Source organism: Quercus robur, chromosome 2 (assembly GCF_932294415.1).
Source record: "Quercus robur chromosome 2, dhQueRobu3.1, whole genome shotgun sequence".
NCBI classification, from domain to species: domain Eukaryota; kingdom Viridiplantae; phylum Streptophyta; class Magnoliopsida; order Fagales; family Fagaceae; genus Quercus; species Quercus robur.
The window spans coordinates 7,481,314-7,508,057 of NC_065535.1; the positions used below are offsets into that span (position 1 = coordinate 7,481,314).

The window sequence follows — 26,744 nt, forward strand, 5'->3', positions numbered from 1 at the left end:
TCTCCCAAGCAAATTGTGGCTAAGCCCAAGGTAAGAGGAAAGTCTCTTCCTAAGAGACAAAGAGGTCCACAAATGCAACACTATTGCCTTCATTGAGGAATCTTAGGGCACACTAGACCAAATTGCTACAAGCTCCAAGCATTGAAGAACGTGGATCTTCAAAAGCCAAGAAGACAAGGAAAAGGCAATGGGAAACCCAAGCAACCAAAAGGGCAAGAAGGAGAATTCATTATGAGTGATGTGATGAAGATGATTGACACCATCACCTCATGTTTGGCCAACTTTACCTTAAGATTTGAGAATCATGGCTCAAGTTCCCAATCCTCAAAGGATATCATCCCAAACGCACGTGTCATGTGGGTGAAGAAGGGTACTCATGCATAAATATTATAACATGTCCATGCATTAATTCTTTCTATATAATGTGACAATATTTTTTGCTTGTTTATTTTACATTCTAGCATATTTTTAAATTTCTTTTTTGTTTAAAAGCTTTGGCTGTTTTTTTTTTTTTTTTTTTTTTTTTTTTTTTTTTTTTTATCATTCTTTTCTTTGCTTTGTGTCAAAAATCCAGAAACACTTAAAAAGTATAAAATCCAAAAAATTTGATCAAGGGTGTTGTGCATTGTCACATGCATGTTTAACCTTGTACCTTCGTACTAATGGCTTTGTGCATTAATGAGCTTAGCTTGTTCTCTATGCACTTGTATCTTTGTGGGAATCATCTTGATATCCATGTGATTGTTGTAAATAAATCTTCAAGCTTGTCATGAATTATTAGTCAATAGTTTTGTTGATCTTGAGACATGCGTAGACTTGTCCTTATATCTCTTCCTACTCTTTTTTTTTTTTTTTTTTTGGCATAAAAACTCAATCAATGTCAAATCTCAAAAAGAGATAATGAGCTAAAAAAGTCGTTGCACAAATTAGTATTTGACTAAGAAAAAGGGAAAACAACATGTATTTAAAATGTATGGTGCTAAAAGCCAAAGGCTTACTCATTAAATTGATATATAAAAAATTTCAGGCATCGATCTCAAAAAGAGATGTAAAGATCAAAATGATGAAAAGAAAGAAGCCAAATGAAAATCTTCTAACTCAATGTAATCAAGTTTATGTGGAAGGTCATATATGTTCATTTCTACAATTGGGATAGGTCACTCTACTTAGTGCTAGTCGTGTATGACTTGGTTGAATCGATCATTGAAGCTTCACATTAGACTAAGGACTATCTCATATTTGATACTCACCCACATCACACATGTCTATGTTCAATGAATACCTTATTCATTTGTGTGATTGTACTCGATTAAATGTGATGTACATACTTAAGCATCTGTTGATCAAACCCAAAAATATTTTTGAGTATTTTAGTTGTTTTTGGAAAGTATATTGATTTGAATAAATTTCACAAAAATCCAAAAATGTGCAACTTTGCGTTTTGGTGACTCACTCGCAAATCGCGAGTTTCAAGCTCAAGTCGCGAGCTCAACCTAAGGGTTTTGGGACTCATTGGTGAGTGAAAATTCTGGTTCGAAAAAGACTTAGAAATTTTTTTCAAAATCTGGGTTTAAAGATTTTTGGCAACTCATTTTAGCGACTCATTCGTGAGTCACAAGCTCAACCCAAGGGTTTCGCAACTCATTGGTGAGTGAAAGTCCCAATCGCAAAAAAGACTTAGAGAAATTTTTCAAAATCTAGGTTCAAGGGATTTTGGTGACTCACTTGGCGACTCATTCGCAAGTCAGTTGAGTCCTGAAAAATGCATGTTATGCAAAAATATGGTTAAAAATCAGACAGTTTTTCAAAACTTTTCAGTTTCCTTCACATCACGTGCTTGTCTCTTTGTCTTCTTCACCTCTCCCTCTCTTAAAACCATCTTTTTCACTTCAAAAACCTCCATTTTTCTCTTCAATCTTCACTCCATATCAAAGAAAATGTATGGGTTTTCACTCCTTTTTACTTTATTTAAAGTTTAAAGCATTCTATTTCATGGATTTGTTGGTTTTGTTAAGATATTGAAATATTGTTGATGAACATGAGTTTTTGTAGTTTTTGATGAAATTGATATATGGGTTTTGTTGAGAATAATGGTATAATGCTTGTTTTTCATGTTTCCATTACATGCTTGTGCATACTATTTTGTGGATATAATGTTTAGATGTTCACTACAAGAAAAATGGGCTATTACGGCGGTCTAGAACCGCCGCTAAAGCCCCAAAAACCGCCGCTAAAGGTACATTCAACCTATAGCGGCGGGTGCTATTGCGGCGGGCCGTCCCATCGGTGCTATAGTGCCGCTATAGGTCAATTGCGACGGTCGCGAAAAGCGCCGCTATAGATGTACCTTTTAGCGGCGGGAGAAGGTTTATTGCGGCGGGCATAAAACCGCTGCAATACATCTTTAGAATTCATGGGATTGACTTTTAGCGTCTAGGTAATGCCCACCGCTATTGGTGTCTACCTTTAGCGGCGAGCAAAAAGCGCCGCTATAGAAAATCATTCAAAACAGCAGATTGTACTTGTAGCGGCGAGTCATGCTTGCTGCTATTGGTCCTTACCTTTAGCAGTGGGCAAACAGTGCCACTATAGACAATCGATCAGAACAGCTAAATGTACTCCCGCCGCTATATGTTTCAACCTTTAGCGACAGGCGATAAGCGCCGCTATAGGTATTTATTTAAAACGTAAAATGTGAACCTTTAGCAGCGCTTTTTGACTGCCGCTATAGGTATTTTTTTTTTCCAGTGGGTTTTAGAACTGCTGTTTGCTAGTAAATAAATGGTTCACAAACCTGTTACAAAGGACCTGTAATAGTTTTAGCTCTACTAACACAATACCACATATGTAATTAATTAACAACACCACAAATGTCTTGAAACTAACATAATATTAACATAGAAATATATTATCAAATACATAACATTGTCTATAACCACCATCTTTAAATTAACAAAAAAAAGATGTGGTCATTTGAATAAAACAACCGCTAAAATTAATCTAATACTATAATCAAAATTCTAAAGTGTTTAAAAATATCTTTCAACACTTGCAAAAAATGCGGTTGTTCTTCCATAGTTCTCTGTACACAAAAAAGTCCAAGAACTCCAAGATAAAACTTATAAGCTTCTTGGTTGATGAGATGCGGCTGATGATTTAGGGAGAGCTAGAGATTGTTCGATCAGAGGAGCATCCTACATACAAAGTATGATTACTTAATAAGTGCGTATAAATGAAATAGAATGACAAGAAAATATTACCAAGGTAAAAAATGGGAACAAGTTAAATGAAGACATGTTTCTTGATCTTTTATGGGAGGACCACCTCTCTTTGCAACTTCCTAGTTCTGAAATTACAAAGCAGAGGCACAACAAGACAACTAATGGGATCAAATCAAAATGATTGGTGTTGGGAGGTCCCTTGATATAGAATTCAAAGGATGCAAAGGTGTCACCACATAATTCCATAAACATCTATTAATAACATGGTGCTTCTAGAAATCTTTTTCCTTCACCACCCTTTATCAATGTTACAGATCAATAGATTCATACCGTCACAATTCACAAGTAAATACTAATTATTAAATTAATAAATATCTTTCCAGCTAATGTAATTACTAAATATGTAATTATCTTTCCAGCTAATTACCACAAGTAAATATTAATTAGCAACCATACATTTAACGTTCCTTTCCTACTACATATAAATTGACACTCAAGTCATTTATTATACCTGATTGCATTGTGTAGTTTGTTGCATTTGTTGAAGCATGCGAGCCATTCTTTGCTCCATTTCTTCGAATTGACTAACTTTTTCCTTCATTTCGTCAAAACCTGCTAGTTTCTCCTCCATAGTAGCCAAGGAAGCCTTCAATTGTGCAACTTCGTTGTCCCTTGCTTGACTTGATCGTATTTCACTGTCCGTGAGAGCAGTCTTGCTACTTTGACCACTTGGGGTTGGACCAAATCCTACCCCACGAATGTGACCTTTGTACTCCTTACCCATCACTTTGGCAAACACATCATCTCTTGACCATGCAATACTACCACTTGTGTCAGATGATTGCAATTGATTCTTAGTGTCAACCAACAAATCCTTCATTTTGTCCTGATATGAGTTTGAACAAAACAAAACAAAAAAAAAAAAAAAAAAAAAAAAAAGTTAGAAATAATATAGTTAAAATGACCCCATAACATATATATACATATATATAGGATAGGACAAGCAAGCACCAATAAAACTCAGAACGATGCAAAAATTATGCACACAAAGCTAGTGTCCCCCTCATCACAACTGATTGCACCAGTGCCAAAATTGTTGGTGTTACTTTGCCACCACAACCAATAACCCTTAAGAGAAAATTGACATTCTACAAGCAACTCACCACATGAACGTCTTAAAAAAAAAAAAAAGGAAGTCATATACATCCATTATGTGGTGATTGTGAAACCAGAAAATTTTGGCATTATAAGGTCAACGTATGAATGGAAACAAACAGATTTCAAGGATTTAAATTTTATTGTTGCCGACGATGGAGGAAACACTACCCATATGTGGTCTATTTTAAGCTTTGTCCCTACTTGAAAATCAATGTATCACAACTCATCTCCTTAAGAAAAAAACAATATTGCTAATTATTACATATGTTAATACCAAAATATATGTAAGATTAAAACTAATTGTAAAATTAAAACAAGTATAATTTATTACATAGGATCTATATACTAATCACTACCCTCATGATTTTGACATCCACTAATGGTAATAGCTGCGATTGATACAGTTTAAAGATTCTATACAATTGAAAAAGTTTTTTTTAACCTTACTTTTTTTGATTAAAAATTGGAGACTATTTGTTATGTAGATCCCACATATGGTAGTAGACTATTCTAATTATAAATTTTACAATAGAAGTTATATAAATATATATATATATATATATTAAGAACATAATGTGTTCCAAAGTTTCGGGGTGTATATAATGACTAAAATTGTTGTAATAAAAATCTTAGCAAGTTGTATATATACTCTAAGATTAATTTACAGCACTATTAGTAGTAACCTAATATGGTTACACTTTATGTAAGTTGTGACTAATTAATATCTTTACACTTTATGTCAATATATAAGATTGATAAGTTGCCTAATTGTCAAGATGATATGGTGCCACTAGAAAGAAAGAAAGAAAGAAAAATTACATTATGATTATTGTTTCATATAGTACGATATCACTTTAAAATTTCGTCATCTTTCAATTTTTTGACGGTAGAATCATTCATAACATTATGATTATTGTTACATTATGATTATTGTTTCATATAGTACGATATCATTTTAAAGAATCATTCATAACTATTATCATTGATTCAAAATAGTTACACAAGTGTTCAAACAACCACATGGGATTTCTTCTTATGCTTGGTTTTTGTCAAAAAAAGACATGATGGTTATACAATATTTTGCAAGACCTAAGACTTGAATTATTTGAACAAAGCTCATCTTTCAGACAACTTTGTAGGGAAAAACTATAATATTGTTTCTTGAATTCCTACTTTGTTTACCCCTAACTATAATGCAAAAATTACTTACAATTTTTTCTTTCATTACAGGATTAACTGCAGATCCATCTTTTAGAGTATGTAGAATTTGAAATAATACTGCACACTCTACAAGATGTCCATCCGTTTTTGCCTACATTATGAGCAACATATTTATGTAGTGATGAATATTGGTTCCACATAAACTTAGGAGAAGTCAAAATCATTTAAAAAATAGTCATAATACTTATTACCTTTTTTGCAGCGTGCATAGCATAGCCACACGAACCACCAGTATGTATGTCATCCTATTTAGAGCGACGGTCCTTATTCTTGTCTGACTCTATCTACATTCAACAAAATTACATGTTTATATATAGTATGTTTTAAGTATCTAAAGCTACTTTTAGCTAAATAAAGCCAAAATGCTCAAAAATATCATTTGGTATAAAAGAATGAGAGAAACTGCATGCTAAAGGTAATAAGTTTTGGCTGAGCATCTGTTATCATGAAGTGAAGAGACCCAAGTTTCCCATGCTATTTCATTTACAGGAGCATAGCATGCCTATATCTTCCATTTGGACTAGAAGCTTAATGATTGATATAACAGTACTGCTTTAATGATGAATACTTTTGATAAATGAAAACTAGGCGCTTTTAAGAAAGCTAACTTATTTTAAGAAAAATCATTATAGGTCAAAGCAAAAAATCTTAAAAGAAAGCTAGAACCTATTAAAAAAATCTCCACACCACACACTTGCCTTTGTTTTTGAACCTTGACAAACCAACATTTACTCCAAGACTTCTACCAAATGAAACAAATATGAAATATGAAACACAAGTTCGATCTCATATATACCAGTTTCACAAAAAGCCCACATAAAAGTTCTAGCTAATCTTATCTGAAAGCAATCCAATATGTATTCTCTCAATTTCTCAATAATTATTTTACTTTTAGTATGATCCATGATGGAAAAGAGAGCGAAAACAAACATACCACTGCATCATCAGAATACCAATGATCAACAAGTATATTCCAATCTTCTGGTATGCGTTTCCTGGGTCCGTTGCTCTTCACCCATGCTTTGTTTCTTGAATGCGGTATATATTACTTAGCCTTCCCAATTTTTTGTAAAGTAAATTTCTTCAGACCCTCATATGCCTCAGGATTATTAGGGACTTGGTATTTTTCGCTACAATCAAATAGTTGAGTTATCAAATTATAAATGTTTTCATCCTAAAATACTTATGTCAAACCTAGTACAAAATGTCATAATTACAAGTATTATAACTTCTTTAATACCTTTACAAGACGCCAACACTCTTCTTTAAGTTCTTCTGGCATGGCCTTCCAGTCAAGGTATTTAATCGAGCACATGTGAGGTTTCTGTGCAATCGTACCCAAGAAACCAGTGAAAGTCCTCGCCCCCTCATCAACCGGCTGATGCATGCTATTTAGTGGCAACTCAATTTCTTGATCATCGGGAAGATCCCAAATTTCCAAGTACTTGTTTGGCCCGCGAGTGACACGTTTAGCTGGTTGCACATCTGATCCTAAAAGGAGAAAATATCCAATGTCAAACAACAAAACATGCAAAGCTAGCCTTTTAAAACATAGGTGGTTATTATTCTTTTTGCAACATGTGAGTAATTGCATAAACCTTGATGAGGCAGTGGAAATATTAAAAAAAATGTTATCAAATTTATGGTATCAGTCAATTTTTTTTCTCTCTTGGTAAGCCTAACTTTCTCTTTTTCTACTCCATGTGGAAAAAATAGTAAATAAATACGCATGTGCAAACCATATTTTGTATCATGAATATGACCCATGATCTCATATGCCCTATGTATGATAAGTTGGTTTTCCTTGAAAATTTCATCTAAAAAAACTCAGACTACAAACAAAAATACCTTTGTTGTTCTTGAAATAACTTCTTGACAAAATAATTTTTTTATGTTTGCATATATAATCCTGTTGGTTTACAATGTTGATTGAATTAACAAGATATTATGGTGTTATTCGGCAATTACTTTGAAAAGGTAAACCTAACATAAACCCACACAAGTTTAGTCATGAAATATTGCAACTGTAGGTAGGATCTAGCTTGAAGCAAATGATGCATTAATAAGGCTTAAAAGATGTATAAATACTAGAAAGGAAAGATACAGTCAAATTTAATGCATTGTTGAAAAATAAGCAAAACAATAAATGCAAGCAACACAACATGCACACACAATTTAAATTTGTTATAATCCCCAATATACCTAAAGTGTTCTTACACTGATAACACATCAAATAAAGTTAGTCTCCTAAACTTTCTCACTAGATAACTTACAAGATTAAACTTACACCATAAACAATAGCTACACTACCATCACAATTATAACATAATAACTTCCTACTCCTAATTATTTAAAATAATGCACATTCTTATAATTTTTTTCTAGCCAATGTGAGATTTCAAAACTTATTCTCTCTCATGATCTAGACTTAAACATTTATGAATCAAATTGACTCATCTTTATGCCTTGTGAAAATATTGATAATTTACATATGTGGGGGTTAGCTGTAGTTGTCATCAATTTAGATTTTGACCAATTAATAATGGGGCATATCTTGTTCACTCATTGTAGTTTTCATTGCTTCCTTTCTTCAAAACTCAATAGAATCTTCGTCAAACTCCTTTAATGGTTAAGGTATATTTACAAATGATCTTCCCCAAATCAAATCATATATATATTCATATTTAGTTGCTTCTACCCATACCATCTATATGAATGGTAAACTTTTGACTAAAAAGCCCATACCTTGTGTAGAAACTTGTGTAGAAGCTTGTGTAGAAGCTTCATGCATTTCTTGGTCCCCCACTTCATCCGCATCTTGTGAAGAAGCTCTTTCCAATGTAACACTCTTGGGACGTGTGCGCAGATTTGCCTTTCGCCTTGCCATTTCTACTGTCAAAGTCTAAAATAAACAAGTATATAAGCACAATGACAAGTAATGGTACAAGTAATTGCAAATACAACAACTCCAACTACTTTCAACACTAAAACAACACAAATTTTTATATAGTCATATAATTCAACATTAGAATTTAACAAGTACAATGTTGTAGGCTTAAGTCAAGATAACAGGTTTTGGAATTTAAAAAATAATAATAATAATTTCAAGCCCCATTTAAGAAACATGTAATAAAATTACTATAAAGTTCATCATAATAGCAAAAATAATATATACTTAATAAAAAGTTAGTATTTGTCACTTTAACATTCATCCATTCTATGAAGTTCAATGTAAATTGTTACAAAACAACTCAGTTAGGTGTTAAAAATACCTTTTTTCTTTTCTTTTCTTTTTTTCCCTATTAAGCAATAATGAATTTCGTTAAAGAATGTGCAAGAAGGGGCACAACCTAGTCATCATCACTAGACTCATCATCATTGGATCCATCATCATTGGACTCATCGTCATTAGACTCATAAACATCATCACTAAGCTCTTCATCATCGATAAAGTCTTGTTCAAGAAATTCATCCTCACTAATCAACGGTGTATCATAAATGGTTCCTTCTTCATCAACTCGAGCCCAAGCATGGTTGTCATTTACATCATCACATGCATCATCAGTAGTTACATTATAAGAGACATTCTCCATATATGTATCTACTTCATCATCATCATCATCATCATCTAAAGCTTGAATACCAACATCAAACGCCTCCCTAGGTTTGGTTCTGACCACTACCACCCAATCTTTATGTCTCACATCCTCCACATAAAACATTTGCAAAGCTTGAGACGCTAATACATAAGGTTCATCAATCAGTTGATCACCTGTGTGTATCAATCTTGAAAAATTGACAAGGGGAAATCCAAACTCATCTTTTTTGCATCTCTCCCACTAATAACATCAGCCCATTGACATTTGAATAATACATATCGATACTTGTCAGAGTAGTTCAACTCAATAATATCGATTAGTACACCATAATAAGTAGCATCACCTTCAGTAACAACACAAACTCCACTATTTTGAGTTTTCCTAGTTGCCTCAAAATCTTTGGTGCGAAACTTCAAACCGTTTATAACATAACGCTTGAACCGTTTTGCTTCATTATCTGGATATCGAGCAAGCCATCTAACTTTATCAGAGATTTCCTTTTTCTTAGAGGCATCCATTGACATCACCTATTATAGAGAAAATTTTTTGTTATAAGTATGCTATCTAAAGTGTTACAACCGAAAATAGTGCTATATATGTATATATGCTTTACTTACATATTCCCTAAACTAGTTGCAGAATTTCTCTATGTGCTGCTTTTGAATAACATCATCAGTCACATGAGAAGGGAAACCAGCCTTAATCTCTGCTATATGTTCACTATGTACACAAACGTGTTAGTGTTAAGCTAGAGTATTGCATTGGAATGTCGTTAAAGGATACGCAAGGACATATCACTTACTCGCGAAATGGGGTGATTTCTTCACAATTGAATAGCACATAACGATGTGCTTGGATCCATGAATTTGAATCTAGTGTAATGCTCACCACTGCACCCATGGATTCCTTAACATTCCTTACAGGTCGATTAAATACAGTTTCAACAAATTTAAAATAGTGTGAACAGAATGTTAAGCATTCCTCTGCTATATACCCTTCTGCAATGGAGCCTTCTGGATAAGTTTTATTATGCACGTAAGACTTAAGCCTTGACAAGTACCTATTGGAAAACCCAAGATCAACAACGGGAAATTGGTAAGTTTAAAAAAAAAAAAAAAAAAAAAACAAATAAACAAATAGACCAAGTTCCTATATGTGTTACTTCTCTATGGGATATATCCAACGATAATGAACTGGACCAGCAACTTTGGCTTTGCTAGCCAAATGCATGACTACATGTACCATCATTGTAAAGAAAGAGGGAGAGAATATCTTTTCCAACTCACACAATGTCACTGCAATTCTCTTCTCAAGAGCCCCAAGTTCCTCCACATTTAGTACTTTGGAACATATCTCCCTAAAGAAACAAGATAAGTCAATTAAATGCCTACTCACTTCAGGGGGCAAATATCCACGTATTGCTATTGGAAAAAACTGCTACATTAAGATGTGATTATCATGGCTCTTCATCCCACTAATCTTGCGTTCTTTGAGTTTAACGTAACGTGAGATGTTTGAAGAATATTCATCTGGCACTCTTACATCTTTCAAAACTTGCAGAAAACCATCTTTTTCACTAGCATTCATATGGTAGCAAGATGTGGCATACATGTCTGATAATTCCCAACCTTTTTCAAGTGAAGTTCACTTCTTATACCCATATCTTTTAAATCTTGGCGTGCCTTCAAGTTATCCTTTGTCTTGCCATCCAAGTTCAATAATGTGCCAATTATATTATCAACTACATTCTTCTCAATATGCATCACATCAAGATTGTGACGCAACACATGGTACTCCCAATAAGACAAGGTGAAAAATATACTTCTCTTCTTCCACACAGTTAAGGATTCCTCCCCTCTTTTTCTTTTATTGGTCAAATTAACTTTTTTCTTCCCAAACACATGATCGGCTACAGCATCCGTTTGTAACATGATTTCCCCTCCGGATGTTGTAATAGGAGTTAATCTCTTATCAATATTCCCATCAAATGATTTTTTTTGCTTATGGAATCTATGATCACTATCCAAGAATCGCCTATGTCCAATGTAACTAAATTTCCTTCCATATCTTAACCAACGAGATTGTTTATCATAGTTACAAGAAGGACATGCAAGAGAACCTTTGGTACTCCAACCCGAGATATCACCATATGCAGGAAAATAATTTATGGTCCACAATAATGCAGCATGCATTTGGAATGATTTTTTGGAAGACACATCAAACATTTCTACTCCAACATCCCATAACTCCTTCAATTCTTCTACTAGGGGTTGTAAGAAAACATCAATATCGTTCCCAGGTGAGGTTAGACCAGGAATCAATAATGATAGCATGAAATAAGATCTTTTCATACACATCCATGGAGGGAGATTGTATGGGATCAAAATGACAGGTCATGTACTATGAGTAGTACTCATATTTCCATACGGGTTGAATCCATCAGCTGCTAATCCAAGCCTCACATTACGAGGTTCGGATGAGAACTCTACGTACTTACAGTCAAATGACATCCAAGCTTCAGAATTAGCAGGATGTCTCATTAACCCGTCATTCACACGACCATTGGCATGCCACTTCATATGATTGGCTGTTTCAGGAGACATAAATAGTCGTTGCAATCTTGGCTTTAAAGGGAACCATCGTAGAATCTTTGTAGCTTTCTTTTTTCTTTTCTTGGAGGAAGCATTAGTACTTTGTTGACCTTTAGACTCATTACTTTCCCATCTTGAAAGGTTACAATTTGGACAAGCTTCAAGGTTGGCATTCTCCTTCCAATATAAAACACAATCTTTAGGACAAGCATGAATCTTCTCATAACTCAAGCCCAGATCTTTAATAATCTTCTTAGCCTCATAATAATCTTTTGGCAACTTAGAATTTGAAGGAAGAAAATCAAGCAAAAATTCCAGCAACATGGTAAATGATTTGTTAGTCCAACCATTAAGACACTTCATGTGATACAAATGCACAATGGCTAACAATTTGCTAAAATACTTACAACCTTCATAACAAGGTTGATTAGCATCTTCAAGCAATTTCATAAACTTAAGTGCATCTTCATTAGGACCTTTTGCAGGACCTTCTGTGGGTTGTTGCACACTAGGGACTTCTTCCATTGGCACAGATGCCATATCTTGTATGGGGAACATGTCATGCAACATGTCACGAAGATCGGCATACTCTATTGGGTTTTCTTGGACATGACTACTAGAAATTTCAGTAGAAGTCTTCGCAGATGATATTTCCCCATTAAAACCCCAAGGGTTATAACCCCTACAAATCCCTTTTGACACTAAGTGAGCCTGTACAACATCTATAGGCCACGAATTCGTATGCACGCATTTTTTACATGGACATGAAATTGTTCCATCCGGGTATGCATGGTTAGATGCGAAATTCAGAAACTGTTGAACTCCATCTAAATATTCTTGTGACCTTCTATTGGTACTTTTCATCCAACTCTTATCCGTTGCTATAAAGTGATTTACAAGAAATACCTTTAATGTGATTTCATGAAAACACAAATCAAGAGTTAACATACATTTCATTTACACAATTTCACTTTAATTTAAGAAACAAATCATCTTTAATCATTCACTTTTAGCTATGTTCCTAATCAAACAATGAATTTAAATGCATAGTGTAAGGTTGAATTTATTCAACCATCTAATTGGCTTTATTCCGTGCCAAATTTGCTTGTAATTCAGCATTTAGTAACCCTGTATTTAGGTGGGTTTGTTGTAAGGGTAGTGAGTGAGATAGAGTGAAGATTGCTCAAGAGTGTGCAAGAAAATAGAGACTCGCGGCTGGGACTCGCGGGTGACTCGCGGCTGCAAGCCGCCAGAAGCAGCACACGTGCCAAACATGCTGGAAGATGAACAATCATGCTAGCTGGAGCACTACAGGACAAAACAGGACAACTGACCATACGGTTAACTCACGACTGGATCTCGCGACTTAGTCAAGCCGCGAGGTCAAGCCACCCCTGTTTTGTAAAACCTGATGTTTCACATTCCTCTCCCACTCCAGTATAAATACCCCTTTTACCCACGATTGAAAGAGAGCTTCCAGAGAGAATTTTGAGAGAGAAACCCTAAAGAAAAACAAGATTGTTTCACCCACAATCTATACCTTAGAGTCTCTTCAAATTCCTCTACTCTCTTCCTCTCCATTGTCAAATCCTTGAGAGACATTATACCAAACCTGGTTCTCACCATCATCATCACTGTGAGACAGTTGTTTGGATTTCTGGGAAGCAGTTAGGAAGGAACCAATCTTTATTGGTTGATGCTACAGTCTAGTAGCGGAATCCGGGAAGCTAGAAAAGAAAAAGGTTCAGCGCAACCTCGTTGGAGCAAGAAGCTTGGAGGGCTTAGGTGCACTGGGTAGATTAGGCTTGGAGGGTCTATTGCTGTCCTTGTATCCCAACTGTATTTTCTAGTGGATTGTTTACCGTTTGGAGGGCGGCGGAGAGGTTTTTCGCCGAGGACTTCGGTTTCCTCTTCGATAACACATCGCGTGTTGTCTTTGTGTTTGCATCTTCCTTCCTCTCTATCTTTGCCTTTTTATTATCTGCTGTGGTTTTATTTTGTTATGGCTTAGATAGTCTTTAACCAATTTTGTATTATAGCATGTGTTAAGTTTCCGTACACTAGTTGTTTGACATATTGCTTGTATTGGTTAAATTGTAATTTGGGGGTCTAAACGTTCAAAGGTGTTTTGTACACGTTTTTGAACTTTCAATTGGTATCAGAGCGGGTACACTTGTTGTGGTTTAAATACCTAAGTGTGATCTTTGACCCCTTGTGTTTATTTGCCATGGATTGTGCTTTGTATGCCTCTTTGCATGATTTGGTTGGTGATGAATGTAACATGCCACGTGTTTGTGAAAATGCCTCTATGAGAGTTAATCCTCATAAGTGTGATGACATGTTATTTGAATCTATGGGTCTTGTTGACAAACTTTTGAAGAAAAATGCTAAGAAGTTTCAAAAGAATTTAAGCAAGTTATTTTGTGAAAATGATGATTTGATTGCTAAGCTCAATGAATCCAACAAATTGGTTGAGAAATATAAAAAACTTGCTGAAATTTCTCTTGAAAAGCTGAAAGAGTTTGAATGTTTGAATATGGACTTGGATGCTAAACTTGTTTTGTCTAACAAACTTGTTGATGATCTTAAATGTGAAAATGAATCTCTTAAGATGCATGCCAAGTGTTTGATTGCTAAACCTACTGTTAAAAATGATGAAAATATTTGTTGCAATCATGTTGTGGTACTCGATTTTGTGCCTAGTGTGTGTTCTACCTTAAAGGACAAATCGGTGTACATTCCTCCACATAAAAGAAATCAAAAGGTGGAGAGAAAGGTTGTTAAGTCAAAGCCTTCGTTTAGGTCTCAACCTAAGGTTTTGAATGGATCTAAGTTTGTTCCAACTTGCCACCACTGCGGTATGATTGGTCATATAAGACCTCAATGTCATAAGTTGAAGAGGGAACAAAACCATGTTGCTAGATCCCTTCCCAAAAAGCCTAGTGGACCTAAACACATTGTTTGTCACCATTGTGGTGCCTTTGGTCATCTAAGACCTCAATGCTCTAAGTTTCATGCTTTTAAAAGAATTAAAAGAAAAGAAAAACTTGAGTTTTTTGGAAGTTGTGCTAAAAAGAGTAAACCGGTTTTGAGTGAAAATAGCATGTTGTTAAAGAAAATGTTTAATGCTCTTAACTCCTTGACTATGTGCATCCCCGGTTCTCATTCTTCCAACCCTCGTCTCGCTTCTCTTGAGACACTCATTCCAAACAATCGTTCCGTTTGGATGAGGAAGGGTTCATATGGTTAAGCTTGTGCTCTTTTTGGTCCTTGATCTAATTCTTTCGATCTTTGTAGGACCCTTCTTGCATTAAATGTCATATCATCATGCATTTTGTGCATCTTGCATTTATTTGTATGCATTGTTTTGTTCTTGATCTTACTTTTATGTTTCTGCTTTGTGTGAGTAAAAAATCCAAAACCACATAAAAAGTGAAAAATTCAAAAAGTTTGATCGTATATGTTTGAGCACATATCACATGTGAGTTTGGCCTTGTACCTTTGTACAAATGGCTTTGTGCATTTACGAGCTTAGCTTGTTATTTTTGCACTTATATCTTTGTGGGAAAAATCTTGACATCTTTGTGTAATTGTTGTAAATCGATCTTCAAGCTTGTTATGAATGATTTGTCAATAGTCATGTTGGTTTTGATACATGCGTAGACTTGTGCTTATATCTCTTCCCACTCTTTTATTTTTATTGCTTAAAGAGCTCAATAAATGTAAATCTCAAAATGTAAAGAGATAATGAGTTACAAAAGCCGTCGCACATACTAGTATTCGACTAGGAAAAAGGGAAAGCGACTTATATGAAAATGTATGATGCCCAAAAAGCCAAAGGCTTGTTCATCAAATTGAAATATCAAAAATTTCAGGCATCAATCTCAAAAATGAGATGTATTGCTCAAAATGAGTTGTATTGATTCAAAATGATCAAATGCTATGAATTGTAAGAAGCCAAATGAAAAGCTTCAATCTTATGTAATCATTTTCTTGTGGGAGGTCATATATGTTCACTTCTATAATTGAGATAGACCACTTGACTTAGTACTAGTTGTGTATGACTTGATTGAATTGATCATTGAAGCTTCACTCTAGACTAAGGACTATTCCACATTTGATACACACACATAACACACTTGTCTTATGTTCAATGAATGTCTTATTCATTTGTTAGATTGTACTTGTCTAAATGTGACGTGTGTGTGCTCAATCTTATATGGATTAATCCAAAAATATTTTTGATCATTTTATATGTTTTTGGAAGTTATTTTTATCACTTTTTGTGTTTATGTTTAGTGCTTACTTTGTTTTTCAATGTTTAAACATGTTCTGTTTTGAAAAACAAGTGTCAGAATTTTTGGCCACTCATTTTGGCTACTTGCGTGAGCTGCCAGCAAGCTGCCAGTTTTGGCTACTCGGTTTGGCGGCTTGCAAGCCGCAAGTTTAAGCTACGAGTTCATACAGAGAGGTTTCGCGGCTCACTCGCAACTTGGCTCGCGACTCGCCAGTCGCGAGACGCCCAGAATCAGCTTTTTAAAGAGCTTTTTTTCGCTGGAAACTTGTTTTAAACCTCTCCCATCCTCTCTAAAACCCCTCTTTCAATATTTTTACATCAAAACCCAACCAATTTGAATGGTTTTTCAATCCATTAACATCTCTAAGGTATTTATAAACTCTTTTCATTGATTTTGATCCTTAGATTATGTTTTGGAGAGTTTTGTGCTCTTGGTTGGGATTTTTATAATAGGGATTGGGAAAACTTAATTGTTGTCAAATTTCTTCATGGGATTGGTTTCTTTTGTTGATTTGCATTGGTTGTTGGCCCCTTGTGGCAGAAAGAACATGTATTAAGGGTGATTTTCATGATGTTCATGCATTGTTTCACATTATTGTTCATAGTGTGCATACTAGGTGTTTGATAAAATGCCTCTTAGACATTTTCTCGCTTGTTTGGACTCCGATGAGTACCAAACTTTGGGGTTTCTCATGTTTCCTCATTAGGAACATGTTTGGTTCGTTGGTTGTGTATTTAGTACACTTTGCCCCACATGTGCATTTTTCATGCATTGGTCATGCATTGCACTTAGCCACCTCTTGCACACACCTTTGCTACCTTTGTCATGCATTGGTCTTTACCTTATTTCTTCATCCTAGCATGTCATGCTTACCTTATGCTTTGTAGCATGTTACTTTGTCTTAGGATTGAGCTTCATTTTCTCTTTCATCTTGCACCCCTCATGCATCATTATCATTGTTCGTTCATTCATCTCTTGCCCTCTTTTCTCCTTGACCCTTTGTCTATTCCTGACAAAAAGGGGGAGAGTATACTCTAGAGAATATTTCGGAGTATTTTGTCATTTCTATATGACTCTTGTGCACATCCTTAGGGGGAGAAATTCTATTTCTCATGCACATTTGTAGGGGGAGAGATATTCCATAGGGGAGATGCATATACCAAGGGGGAGAAGACATTGTGTTAACTAGAAAACTTTGTTATGTTTGTTTTCTTGTTGGCTTTATGGTGCTTTGAGTTATGCTTTGTTGTTCTCATTGCATCATGTTTGTGCTTTGGACATGCATACTTCCTTATGCTATTGTGCTTCATTGAATGCATGTTCGGATGATCAATTGCTTTGCTATGTGTTCATTGTAGTCATTTCTATATGACTGTTTTTGTGTTTGATCAAGTTGCTCATATGTTTTACATCATGTTTACTTAATCGCAATTTGCTTGTTACATTATACTTGTCCATTTATTACTTGCTTTACCTTGAGGGTCTAATGTGTTTTGTGCAAGTGTTTCAGGTTACAAGTATATATGTTCCAAGTGCATCACAGCTTCTCATCACTTTGAAGGGGAGAAACTTTATGCACTTTTAGTTTATATTGTTTAAGTTTTTATTCAATATAATGTGTTTGTACCCATGTGCTTTTGTAAGCTTTTAGGGTTAATGTTTTATACATAGTTTGTAGGCTTTATGGTATGTACCTTGCTTAATGCAACCTTTATGCAATGTTGAAATCAGTACTTTAATCTAAATGTTCTGCATTTTGGTTTATGTACTGTCACTCTTGTGCCCTTGTAGGATTGTTCCTAGATGCATATGCCTTGTGTGTTATGCATTGGTTGAGTGTTGAGCATACAAGTGTCTTGCCTTGTGCTTGTTAACTTGTATGTCCTTGTGTTCATTCCAAGTGTGAATGAGCACTGTGATCACTACTGTAAGGTTGAATTTATTCAACCATCTAATTGGCTTTATTCCGTGCCAAATTTGCTTGTAATTCAGCATTTAGTAACCCTGTATTTAGGTGGGTTTGTTGTAAGGGTAGTGAGTGAGATAGAGTGAAGTTTGCTCAAGAGTGTGTAAGAAAACAGAGACTCGCGGCTGGGACTCGCGGGTGGACTCGCGGCTGCAAGCCGCCAGAAGCTGCACACGTGCCAAGCATGCTGGAAGATGAACAGTCATGCTAGCTGGAGCACTACAGGACAAAACAGGACAACTGGCCATACGGTTAACTCGCGACTGGATCTCGTGACTTGGTCAAGCCGCGAGGTTAAGCCGCGAGCCACCCCTGTTTTGTAAAAACCTGACGTTTCACATTCCTCTCCCACTCCAGTATAAATACCCCTTTAACCCACGATTGAAAGAGAGCTTCCAGAGAGAATTTTGAGAGAGAAACCCTAAAGAAAAACTAGATTGCTTCACCCACAATCTATACCTTAGAGTCTCTTCAAATTCCCTTACTCTCTTCCTCTCCATTGTCAAATCCTTGAGAGGCACTATACCAAACCTGGTTCTCACCATTATCATCTCTGTGAGACAGTTGTTTGGAGTTCTGGGAAGCAGTTAGGAAGGAGCCAATCTTCATTGGTTGATACTACGGTCTAGTAGCGGAATCCGGGAAGCTAGAAAAGAAAAAGGTTCGGCGCAACCTCGTTGGAGCAAGAAGCTTGGAGGGCTTAGGTGCACTGGGTAGATTAGGCTTGGAGGGTCTATTGCTGTCCTTGTATCCCAACTGTATTTTCTAGTGGATTGATTACCGCTTGGAGGGCGGCGGAGAGGTTTTTCGCCGAGGACTTCGGTTTCCTCTTCGATAACACATCGCGTGTTGTCTGTGTGTTTGCATCTTCCTTCCTCTCTATCTTTGCCTTTACATTATCTGCTGTGGTTTTATTTTGTTATGGCTTAGATAGTTTATAACCAATTTCATATTATAGCATGTGTTAAGTTTCCGCACACTAGTTGTTTGACATATTGCTTGAGTTGGTTAAGTTGTATTTTGGGGGTCTAAACGTTCAAAGGTGTTTTGTACACGTTTTTGAACTTTCAATTGGTATCAGAGCGGGTACACTGCTGTTGGTTTCATTACCATTGTGTGATCCTTGACTCCCTTTTGAGATGGATAGGTCTCAATCCCTAAATGCACCTCCATATTTTGATGGTAGTAATTATGCTTTTTGGAAGGTTCGTATGAGAGCTTTTCTGTGTTCTATTGATGAATCCGTTTGGGATGCTGTTGAGATTGGTTGGACCAAACCTGAGGCAGCCAAATCCATATGGGATAAGGCAGCACTTGCTGCATCTAATGCTAACAGTAAAGCACTCAATGCTATTTTCTGTGGTGTGTCTCTAGATGAATTTCACAGGATTTCTCACATTACCATTGCCAAAGAAGCATGGGAGATTCTGGAAACCACTTATGAAGGCACGAAGAAAGTGAAAGACACCAAGTTACAAATGCTGACCACTCGGTTTGAGGAGCTTAAAATGAGTGAGGATGAGTCTTTTGACTCTTTCTATGGGAAACTAAATGAGGTGGTTGTCAGTAAATTTAACTTGGGGGAGAAAACGGAGGACTCAAAGATTGTAAGGAAGATCCTTCGATCATTGCCGGAAAGTTTTCGTGCTAAAGTGACAGCCATTGAAGAGAGCAAGGACCTTGACGACATCAAAGTGCAGGAGCTGGTTGGTTCTCTGCAGACTTATGAGATGTCGCTGCCCAATCAACGGAAGAGTAAATCCCTTGCTCTAAAGACCATTAATGAGAAGGTGGAAGATCAAGACTCATCGGGAGAAGATGTGGTTGACAAAGATGTAGCCTACCTTGTCAAAAATTTCAGAAAGTTTTTGAAATTCAAAAATAATGGCAAATTTGATGATAAAAGAAAATTCCAAAGTTCTGGAAGGGAGAAGAGGGATTTCAAAAAGAAAGATGGAAAAGAATCCCAACCCACACAAGGTGTCACTTGTTTTGAATGTAACGGGCATGGACACTTTAAGAAGGAATGTCCGAATTATTTGAAATCGAAAGGCAAAGTGTATGCCACGACCTTGAGTGACTCGGATTCGTCTGACTCAGAATCTGAAGAGAGCTGTGATGGAGAGGGGAACTATTCAGCTTTTATGACTATTGCACATGTTGAGTCTTCGGATGAGTTAAATCTGCTTGTACGAGACCTTGGAGAACATAGTGATGATGAGTCACTAGGAATTGTTGAAGAATCAGAAGCTGAAGAAGATGAAAGCACAGCAAATCTTCAAGAGAATTATAACTCACTCTTGGAGAAGTCGGGTGAATATACAAGGGTGGCCAAGGCTGCTGTGAGAAAAATGAAGAAGGCTGAGGAGGACTACAAAAGTCTCTTAATTCGATATAGGGAGGCCAAATGTGAGATAGAAACACTGAATGGTGAGTTGTCCGAAACTTACACAAAAGTGAGATTTCTTGAGAATGAGGTTGTGCAAGCGAATGTTAAAATAGAGAGGGTCACCACCAAGAAGCTAGATGATGTTATATCATCTCAAAAGAGCTTTTCAGACAAATCCGGATTGGGATATACCGGAGGAAGTAGTTCATCTGGAAATGTCACTAAAGAAGTGAAGTTTGTAAAGGCCAAAGATCCAGTTGTAGCTGACCCTACTGGTGAGAAGCTCGAGGTGGAGGAGAAGAAGAATGTGGTGGACCAACGGATGCTGAATCATCGTAATCAGTCTGTGGGAAGGTCAGAATCCCGTGCCAAGTCGCGTCCACGACCACAAAGAGGTCCTAGAGGAAACTATGTGTGCCATTATTGCGGACTTCAAGGGTATACTCGACCAAATTGCCAAAAGCCGAGAGCAAAGAACAGTGCAACTCCTCAAAGGTCAGGAGGACCCAGAATTGATAGGAGAATTTGGGCAGGAGATCAATCTAGAGATCAGAATGGAGATCCCGGAATGATGAACGTGATGAAGATGATTGGTGCTTTCACCAACTGCTTGGAAAGCTTCTCACGAAGGTTTGAAAGCCCTAACTCCCGTACCCAATCCTATAAGGAAATCACCCCAAACGCAAGTGACGTGTGGGTGAAAAAGGGTACTCATGCATAAGCATTATAACATGTCCATGCATTAATACTTCCTATGCTTTGTGACTATGTTTGTTTGATTAGTTTGCTGTTTTTGATGATGGTTGTTTGCTTGTCTTCTTGTGAATATTTTTAATTTTGTTTTATCAATCTTTTTGTTTCTTGTGTCAAAAATCCAAAAATCACATAAAAATTAGAAAATCAAAAAGCTTGATTGACTTTGTTGAGTTTTTGTCTTAAAACTTGTTTTGCCTTGTACCTTTGTGCTAATGGCTTTGTGCATTTTCGAGCATTGCTTGTTTTCATGCACTCATATCACTGTGGGAAAAATCTTGAAATCTATGTGATTGTTGTAAATAGATCTTCAAACTTGTCATGAATGATTAGTGAATGGTTATGTTGATCTTGAGACATGCATAGACTTGTGTCTATATATCTTCCCACTTTTTATTTTTTGTTTTGCTAAAAAGAGCTCACCAAATGTAAATCTCCAAATGAAAAGAGATATTGAGCTGCAAAAGCCTGTCGTACATTCTAGTATTTGACTAGGAAAAAGGGTAAGCGACCTCATATTCAAGTGAATGTTAATTCAAAAAGGCCAAAGGCCTGTTCTTTAAAGTGAAATGTCATATATCACTCTCACAATGAGAGATGATTGCCTCAAGAAGATCAAATGTTATGATTGAAAGTGGAGTCAAATGAAAAGCTCCAAGTTATGTTATCAAGATGTGTGGGAGGTCATATATACATATTTCTATAATTGTGATTGGTCACATGATCTAGTGCTAATTGTGTATGCCTTGGTTGAATTGATCATTGAAGCTTCACACTAGACGAAGGACTATCTCATTGTTGGTATCCACACACAACACACAAGTTTATGTTCAATAAATGCCATATTCATTTGTGTGATTGTACTTGATAAAATATGTTTTCACATGCTCAATCTTTGTTAATTCAAGCACAAAAAGATTTTTGAGTGTTTTAGGTGTTTTTGGAAAGTATTTTGTTTGAAAAATCTGAAAATTTCAAAAATACTGTTTTGCCCTGTTTTGGCGGCTCAGTCGCGGGTATTTCAAGTCGCGAGCCTCAGTCGCATCTTCGCTGGTCATTTTTGGCGACTTGTTCGCGAGTGGAAGGTCCAGTCGCGAGGTTCACTCAGAGATTTTCGCGGCTCAGCTCGCGACTCACTCGCGGGTAGACCTTCCAGTCGCGAAAAACACTTAGAAAAATTTTTCAAAATTTTGTTCTTGAGTGCTTTGGCGGCTTGAGCTGGCGACTGTGTGGCGACTTAATCAAGTCGCGAAAATCGCGTGTTTGGCAGATACAGGAGCAGTTTTTAAACCTCTTTCAGTTTTCCCTCGAACTTTTGTAACTGTTCATCTTCTCTTTAAACTGTTTTTTTCCTTCCAAACACTTCGTGAATCCATTTTTCGAACCTCATTGGTGCTTCATTTCTTATCCAAATCATCAAGAAAAGGTATGGGTTTTGCTTTCTCAATCTCATTTTCTTTTTCCTGCATATTTCTGTTACTGTTTGGACTGGTATTGTATTCGTTATACTTATCTCTTTGTGTAATGGGTATGGAGTGTCTTGTTTGATATTGTTCTCACCTGTTTCCATGCTGAGCAGTCACAATGTGTTTTTCATTGTTCTGATTTTTGCCTATTATTGAATCTGAGAATCTTTTCTGAAATGGGTTTGGTGTCTATTTGACTTACTCATTACACTTGCTTGAGTATTGATGTTGGTGTTTGGTTTTGGTTACTGAGTTGTTATGATAACATAATGTATGTCTCTCAACCACGTGCTCCAGTGTGGATGTTTGGTTTCTTCATGTTGAAATATTTTCCCCTTGTCCATGTCTCTGATGGAGTGAATTATGTTATCTGCTCTAAATATTCAAATGCTGTATCTAATTACATTTCATGGTCATGTTAACCTGTCTCAATGACAGTTTTGTTAGTTATGCTGTCTATCTATGTCTTGGTGCACTATCACCAATTTTGATGCACGTGTTAGTTTGTGCTTCTGTGTATTGTTGGAAGTTTTGGTTGGGTCTGCACTATCTTCAGTTTGTGTTTATATATTGAAATATTGTTTACACTGAATCTTGTTGACAATCATCTTGTGGGGTATTGTTGTTTGGTTCTTTTCTGTTGGCCTGTTCTCTTGCAGATGTCTCGTCGATCTTCCAGGGGTAAAGACATTGTTGCTGACGAACCAGCAACACCAGTTGCTAAAAGGACTCGTCTATCATCTCAGGCATCTCAAGATCCAAATGAGGATAGGTTCAGACTTCCGCTTAACTCACACGCCTACTCAAATGTGTTTGACAAGTCAACCACTATAGTGGAACGGGTGGTAGAGTTCAACACTTTAGGGACCACTTTCATCCCTCGAATCTTTGAGAATCGAGATTGGGCAAACTTGTTCGGGAACTTTGATGATCCAATGGATGAGCTGGTCAAAGAATGCTTCTCCAATGCAACTGATCTTGGACCTCAACTCATTTTCTGGGTCAAAGGAACAGAGTTTAGTGTTACCCCAGACTCCATCGCAGATCTTCTCAGCATCACCAGACCTCAGAATGTGAATTTAACTCCTTATGATGAACGAAATCCAGAGGTTGGAGAAATTTTACAAATCCTAGGACACGATCATGAAGTATCCAGTGCAGGAACATCCATCAGCACCGCAAAGTTTGTACCTGAGCTGACCACACTGAAGTTGATCATGTTCACCAATCTCTACCCACTGTCCAACACTACATTCATCAATCTTGGGAGAGCTCTATTTCTGTGTGACCTCATTACAGGAGCCCCCATTGATATATGTGCTCACATCTACTACACCTTGAGGAAGACCGCGTGTCGATCTGCAGCTCGAGGAATTATTCCATTTTGCAGTCTCGTCATGAAGCTCATTCTTCATGCAGGCATTATTCCTCCTGCAGATGGTAAAATGTTGACTCGTCAACGTCCCATTTCCTTGTTCACTCTTCAAGCGAGCAGAAGTCACTCCTCTAAATCACCAAGAAGTGCTCACATCTCTCCGGTTACTCCATCTGCCCCTGACTTAGAGACACCTGCACATACCACATCTGCATCACGTGCTGTTCCTGAAGCTTCACCGGCTGGTATTCCGCAAGCACAAACTGCTCCTCATACTGACAGAGTCGGCAGTGTACTTGAGCATATTCAGAAACGCGTTGATGAGCTTGTGGCACTTCTCTACTCCACAAACAACCATGTCCAAATGCGCCTCGAGACTATGGAGAATCAACTAGATGAGATTCAACGAAAGTTGGACGAGAGTCTTTAGCTATTCGTGACAAAAAGGGGGAGAGCATTCAGTAAGGGAGAGAAAAGTTCAAAGGGAAGTGTGCATAGTGATAGGGGGAGTACACACATACTTTTGTCATACTTTTGTTTTTAGTCGTATCTTCTAAACTTATGGTTTTAGGTTTATGTTTGTTGGGTACTTTTAGTGTTTTTATGGTTTTGATACACTGTGTTTTGGTGTATAGATGTTCCTAACTCTTAACTTATTCTCTTGGTTTAAACTTTAATATATGTTGATGATGTTATTCAGGATGTTTTTGTTTTGTACCCATGTGCTTTTGTAAGCTTTTAGGGTTATTGTTTTATGCATAGTTTGTAGGCTTTATGGTATGTACCTTGCTTAGTGCAGACTTTATGCTATGTTGAAATCAGTACTTTAATCTAAATGTTCTGCATTTTGGTTTATGTACTGTCACTCTTGTGCCCTTGTAGGATTGTTCCTAGATGCATATGCCTTGTGTGCTATGCATTGGTTGAGTGTTGAGCATACAAGTGTCTTGCCTTGTGCTTGTTAACTTGTATGTCCTTGTGTTCATTCCAAGTGTGAATGAGCACTATGATCAATACCTTGTGGTGTTCACTTGGTTGATCAAGCCATGGTTTGTTTATTAACTCCATCTTTGCTTGATCACATATTGCCTGTTTCATATGCATTTATAATTTTCTGCTTACAATGATCATGGTGTATTGTTGTGTTTCAGGAGTATTATGTTCATATGATTCAAGTGCTTCACAGCTTCTAGAGTTAGGTGTGAGTGAGTTTTGTTCAACTGTTCCCAACTCACATGTTAAGTCTAGAGTCTGTTTTAGGGTTTTGTCACGGAATAGCCAAAGGGGGAGATTGTAAGGTTTCACATTCCTCTCCCACTCCAGTATAAATACCCCTTTTACCCACGATTGAAAGAGAGTTTCCAGAGAGAATTTTGAGAGAAAAACCCTAAAGAAAAACAAGATTGTTTCACCCACAATCTATACCTTAAAGTCTCTTCAAATTCCTCTACTCTCTTCCTCTCCATTGTCAAATCCTTGAGAGGCATTATACCAAACCTGGTTCTCACCATCATCATCATTGTGAGACAATTGTTTGGATTTCTGGGAAGCAGTTAGGAAGGAACCAATCTTCATTGGTTGATGCTACGGTCTAGTAGCGGAATCCGGGAAGCTAGAAAAGAAAAAAGTTCGGCGTAACCTCGTTGGAGCAAGAAGCTTGGAGGGCTTAGGTGCACTGGGTAGATTAGGCTTGGAAGGTCTATTGCTGTCCTTGTATCCCAACTGTATTTTCTAGTGGATTTTTTACCGCTTGGAGGGCGGCGGAGAGGTTTTTCGCCGAGGACTTCGGTTTCCTCTTCGATAACACATCACGTGTTGTCTTTGTGTTTGCATCTTCCTTCCTCTCTATCTTTGCCTTTTTATTATCTGCTGTGGTTTTATTTTGTTATGGCTTAGATAGTCTTTAACCAATTTCGTATTATAGCATGTGTTATGTTTCCGCACACTAGTTGTTTGACATATTGCTTGTATTGGTTAAGTTGTAATTTGGGGGTCTAAACGTTCAAAGGTGTTTTGTACACGTTTTTAAACTTTCACATAGAGAAGTTATCAATACATTTGGTAATTATAACATCATTACTAGCAATATTCTTTAGGAATGGACATCTCTTTAAATATGCAATTCCATTTTAGCATTCCATATGTGTGAAAAAGATAGAGAGAAGCCCTTAAAATGAATTAATCAAATAAAAACAACTCAACAACAATCATCTTTACTCATTCACTTTTAGCTATGTTCCTAATCAAACAATGAATTTAAATGCATAGAGAAGTTATCAATACATTTGGTAATTATAACATCATTACTAGCAATATTCTTTAGGAATGGACATCTCTTTAAATATGCAATTCCATTCTAGCGTTCCATATGTGTGAAAAAGATAGAGAGAAGCCTTTAAAATGAATTAATCAAATAAAAACAACTCAACAACAATCATCCAATATTACACAAAACAGTCAACACTCCCAATATCAGCTAAAACCACCTTATTACTCCATGCAAGCCACCTGCTTGCCCCAATCAACAACCCACCACAAGCACACACACACACACACACACAGAGAGAAAGAGCAAACCTTAAGTCTTTCACCAACTTCACTTGCTTTGATCACACAAACTTATAGTGCCTCTTCTTTTTGCAATTTGCCAACAAGAAAAGAATATATATAAACCTAAGTTAATTTTTAAACAAGACTCACTTCAAAG

At 36.6% G+C, this 26,744-nt stretch overlaps 1 protein-coding gene across 1 annotated transcript; it reads right to left on the reverse strand.

Moving 5' to 3' along the window:
* Positions 1 to 2,871: 2,871 nt before the first annotated feature.
* Positions 2,872 to 26,687, reverse strand: LOC126694173 (uncharacterized). The gene is made up of 5 exons (XM_050390259.1): positions 26,615 to 26,687; positions 8,346 to 8,502; positions 6,841 to 7,091; positions 3,733 to 4,107; positions 2,872 to 3,194 (listed from the first exon to the last, which is right to left on the reverse strand). Exons 2-5 carry the CDS (start codon positions 8,485 to 8,487, stop codon positions 3,120 to 3,122), a joined length of 843 nt encoding a protein of 280 aa, XP_050246216.1. The 5' UTR covers positions 8,488 to 8,502; positions 26,615 to 26,687; the 3' UTR covers positions 2,872 to 3,119.
* Between the last annotated feature and the right edge of the window lie 57 nt (positions 26,688 to 26,744).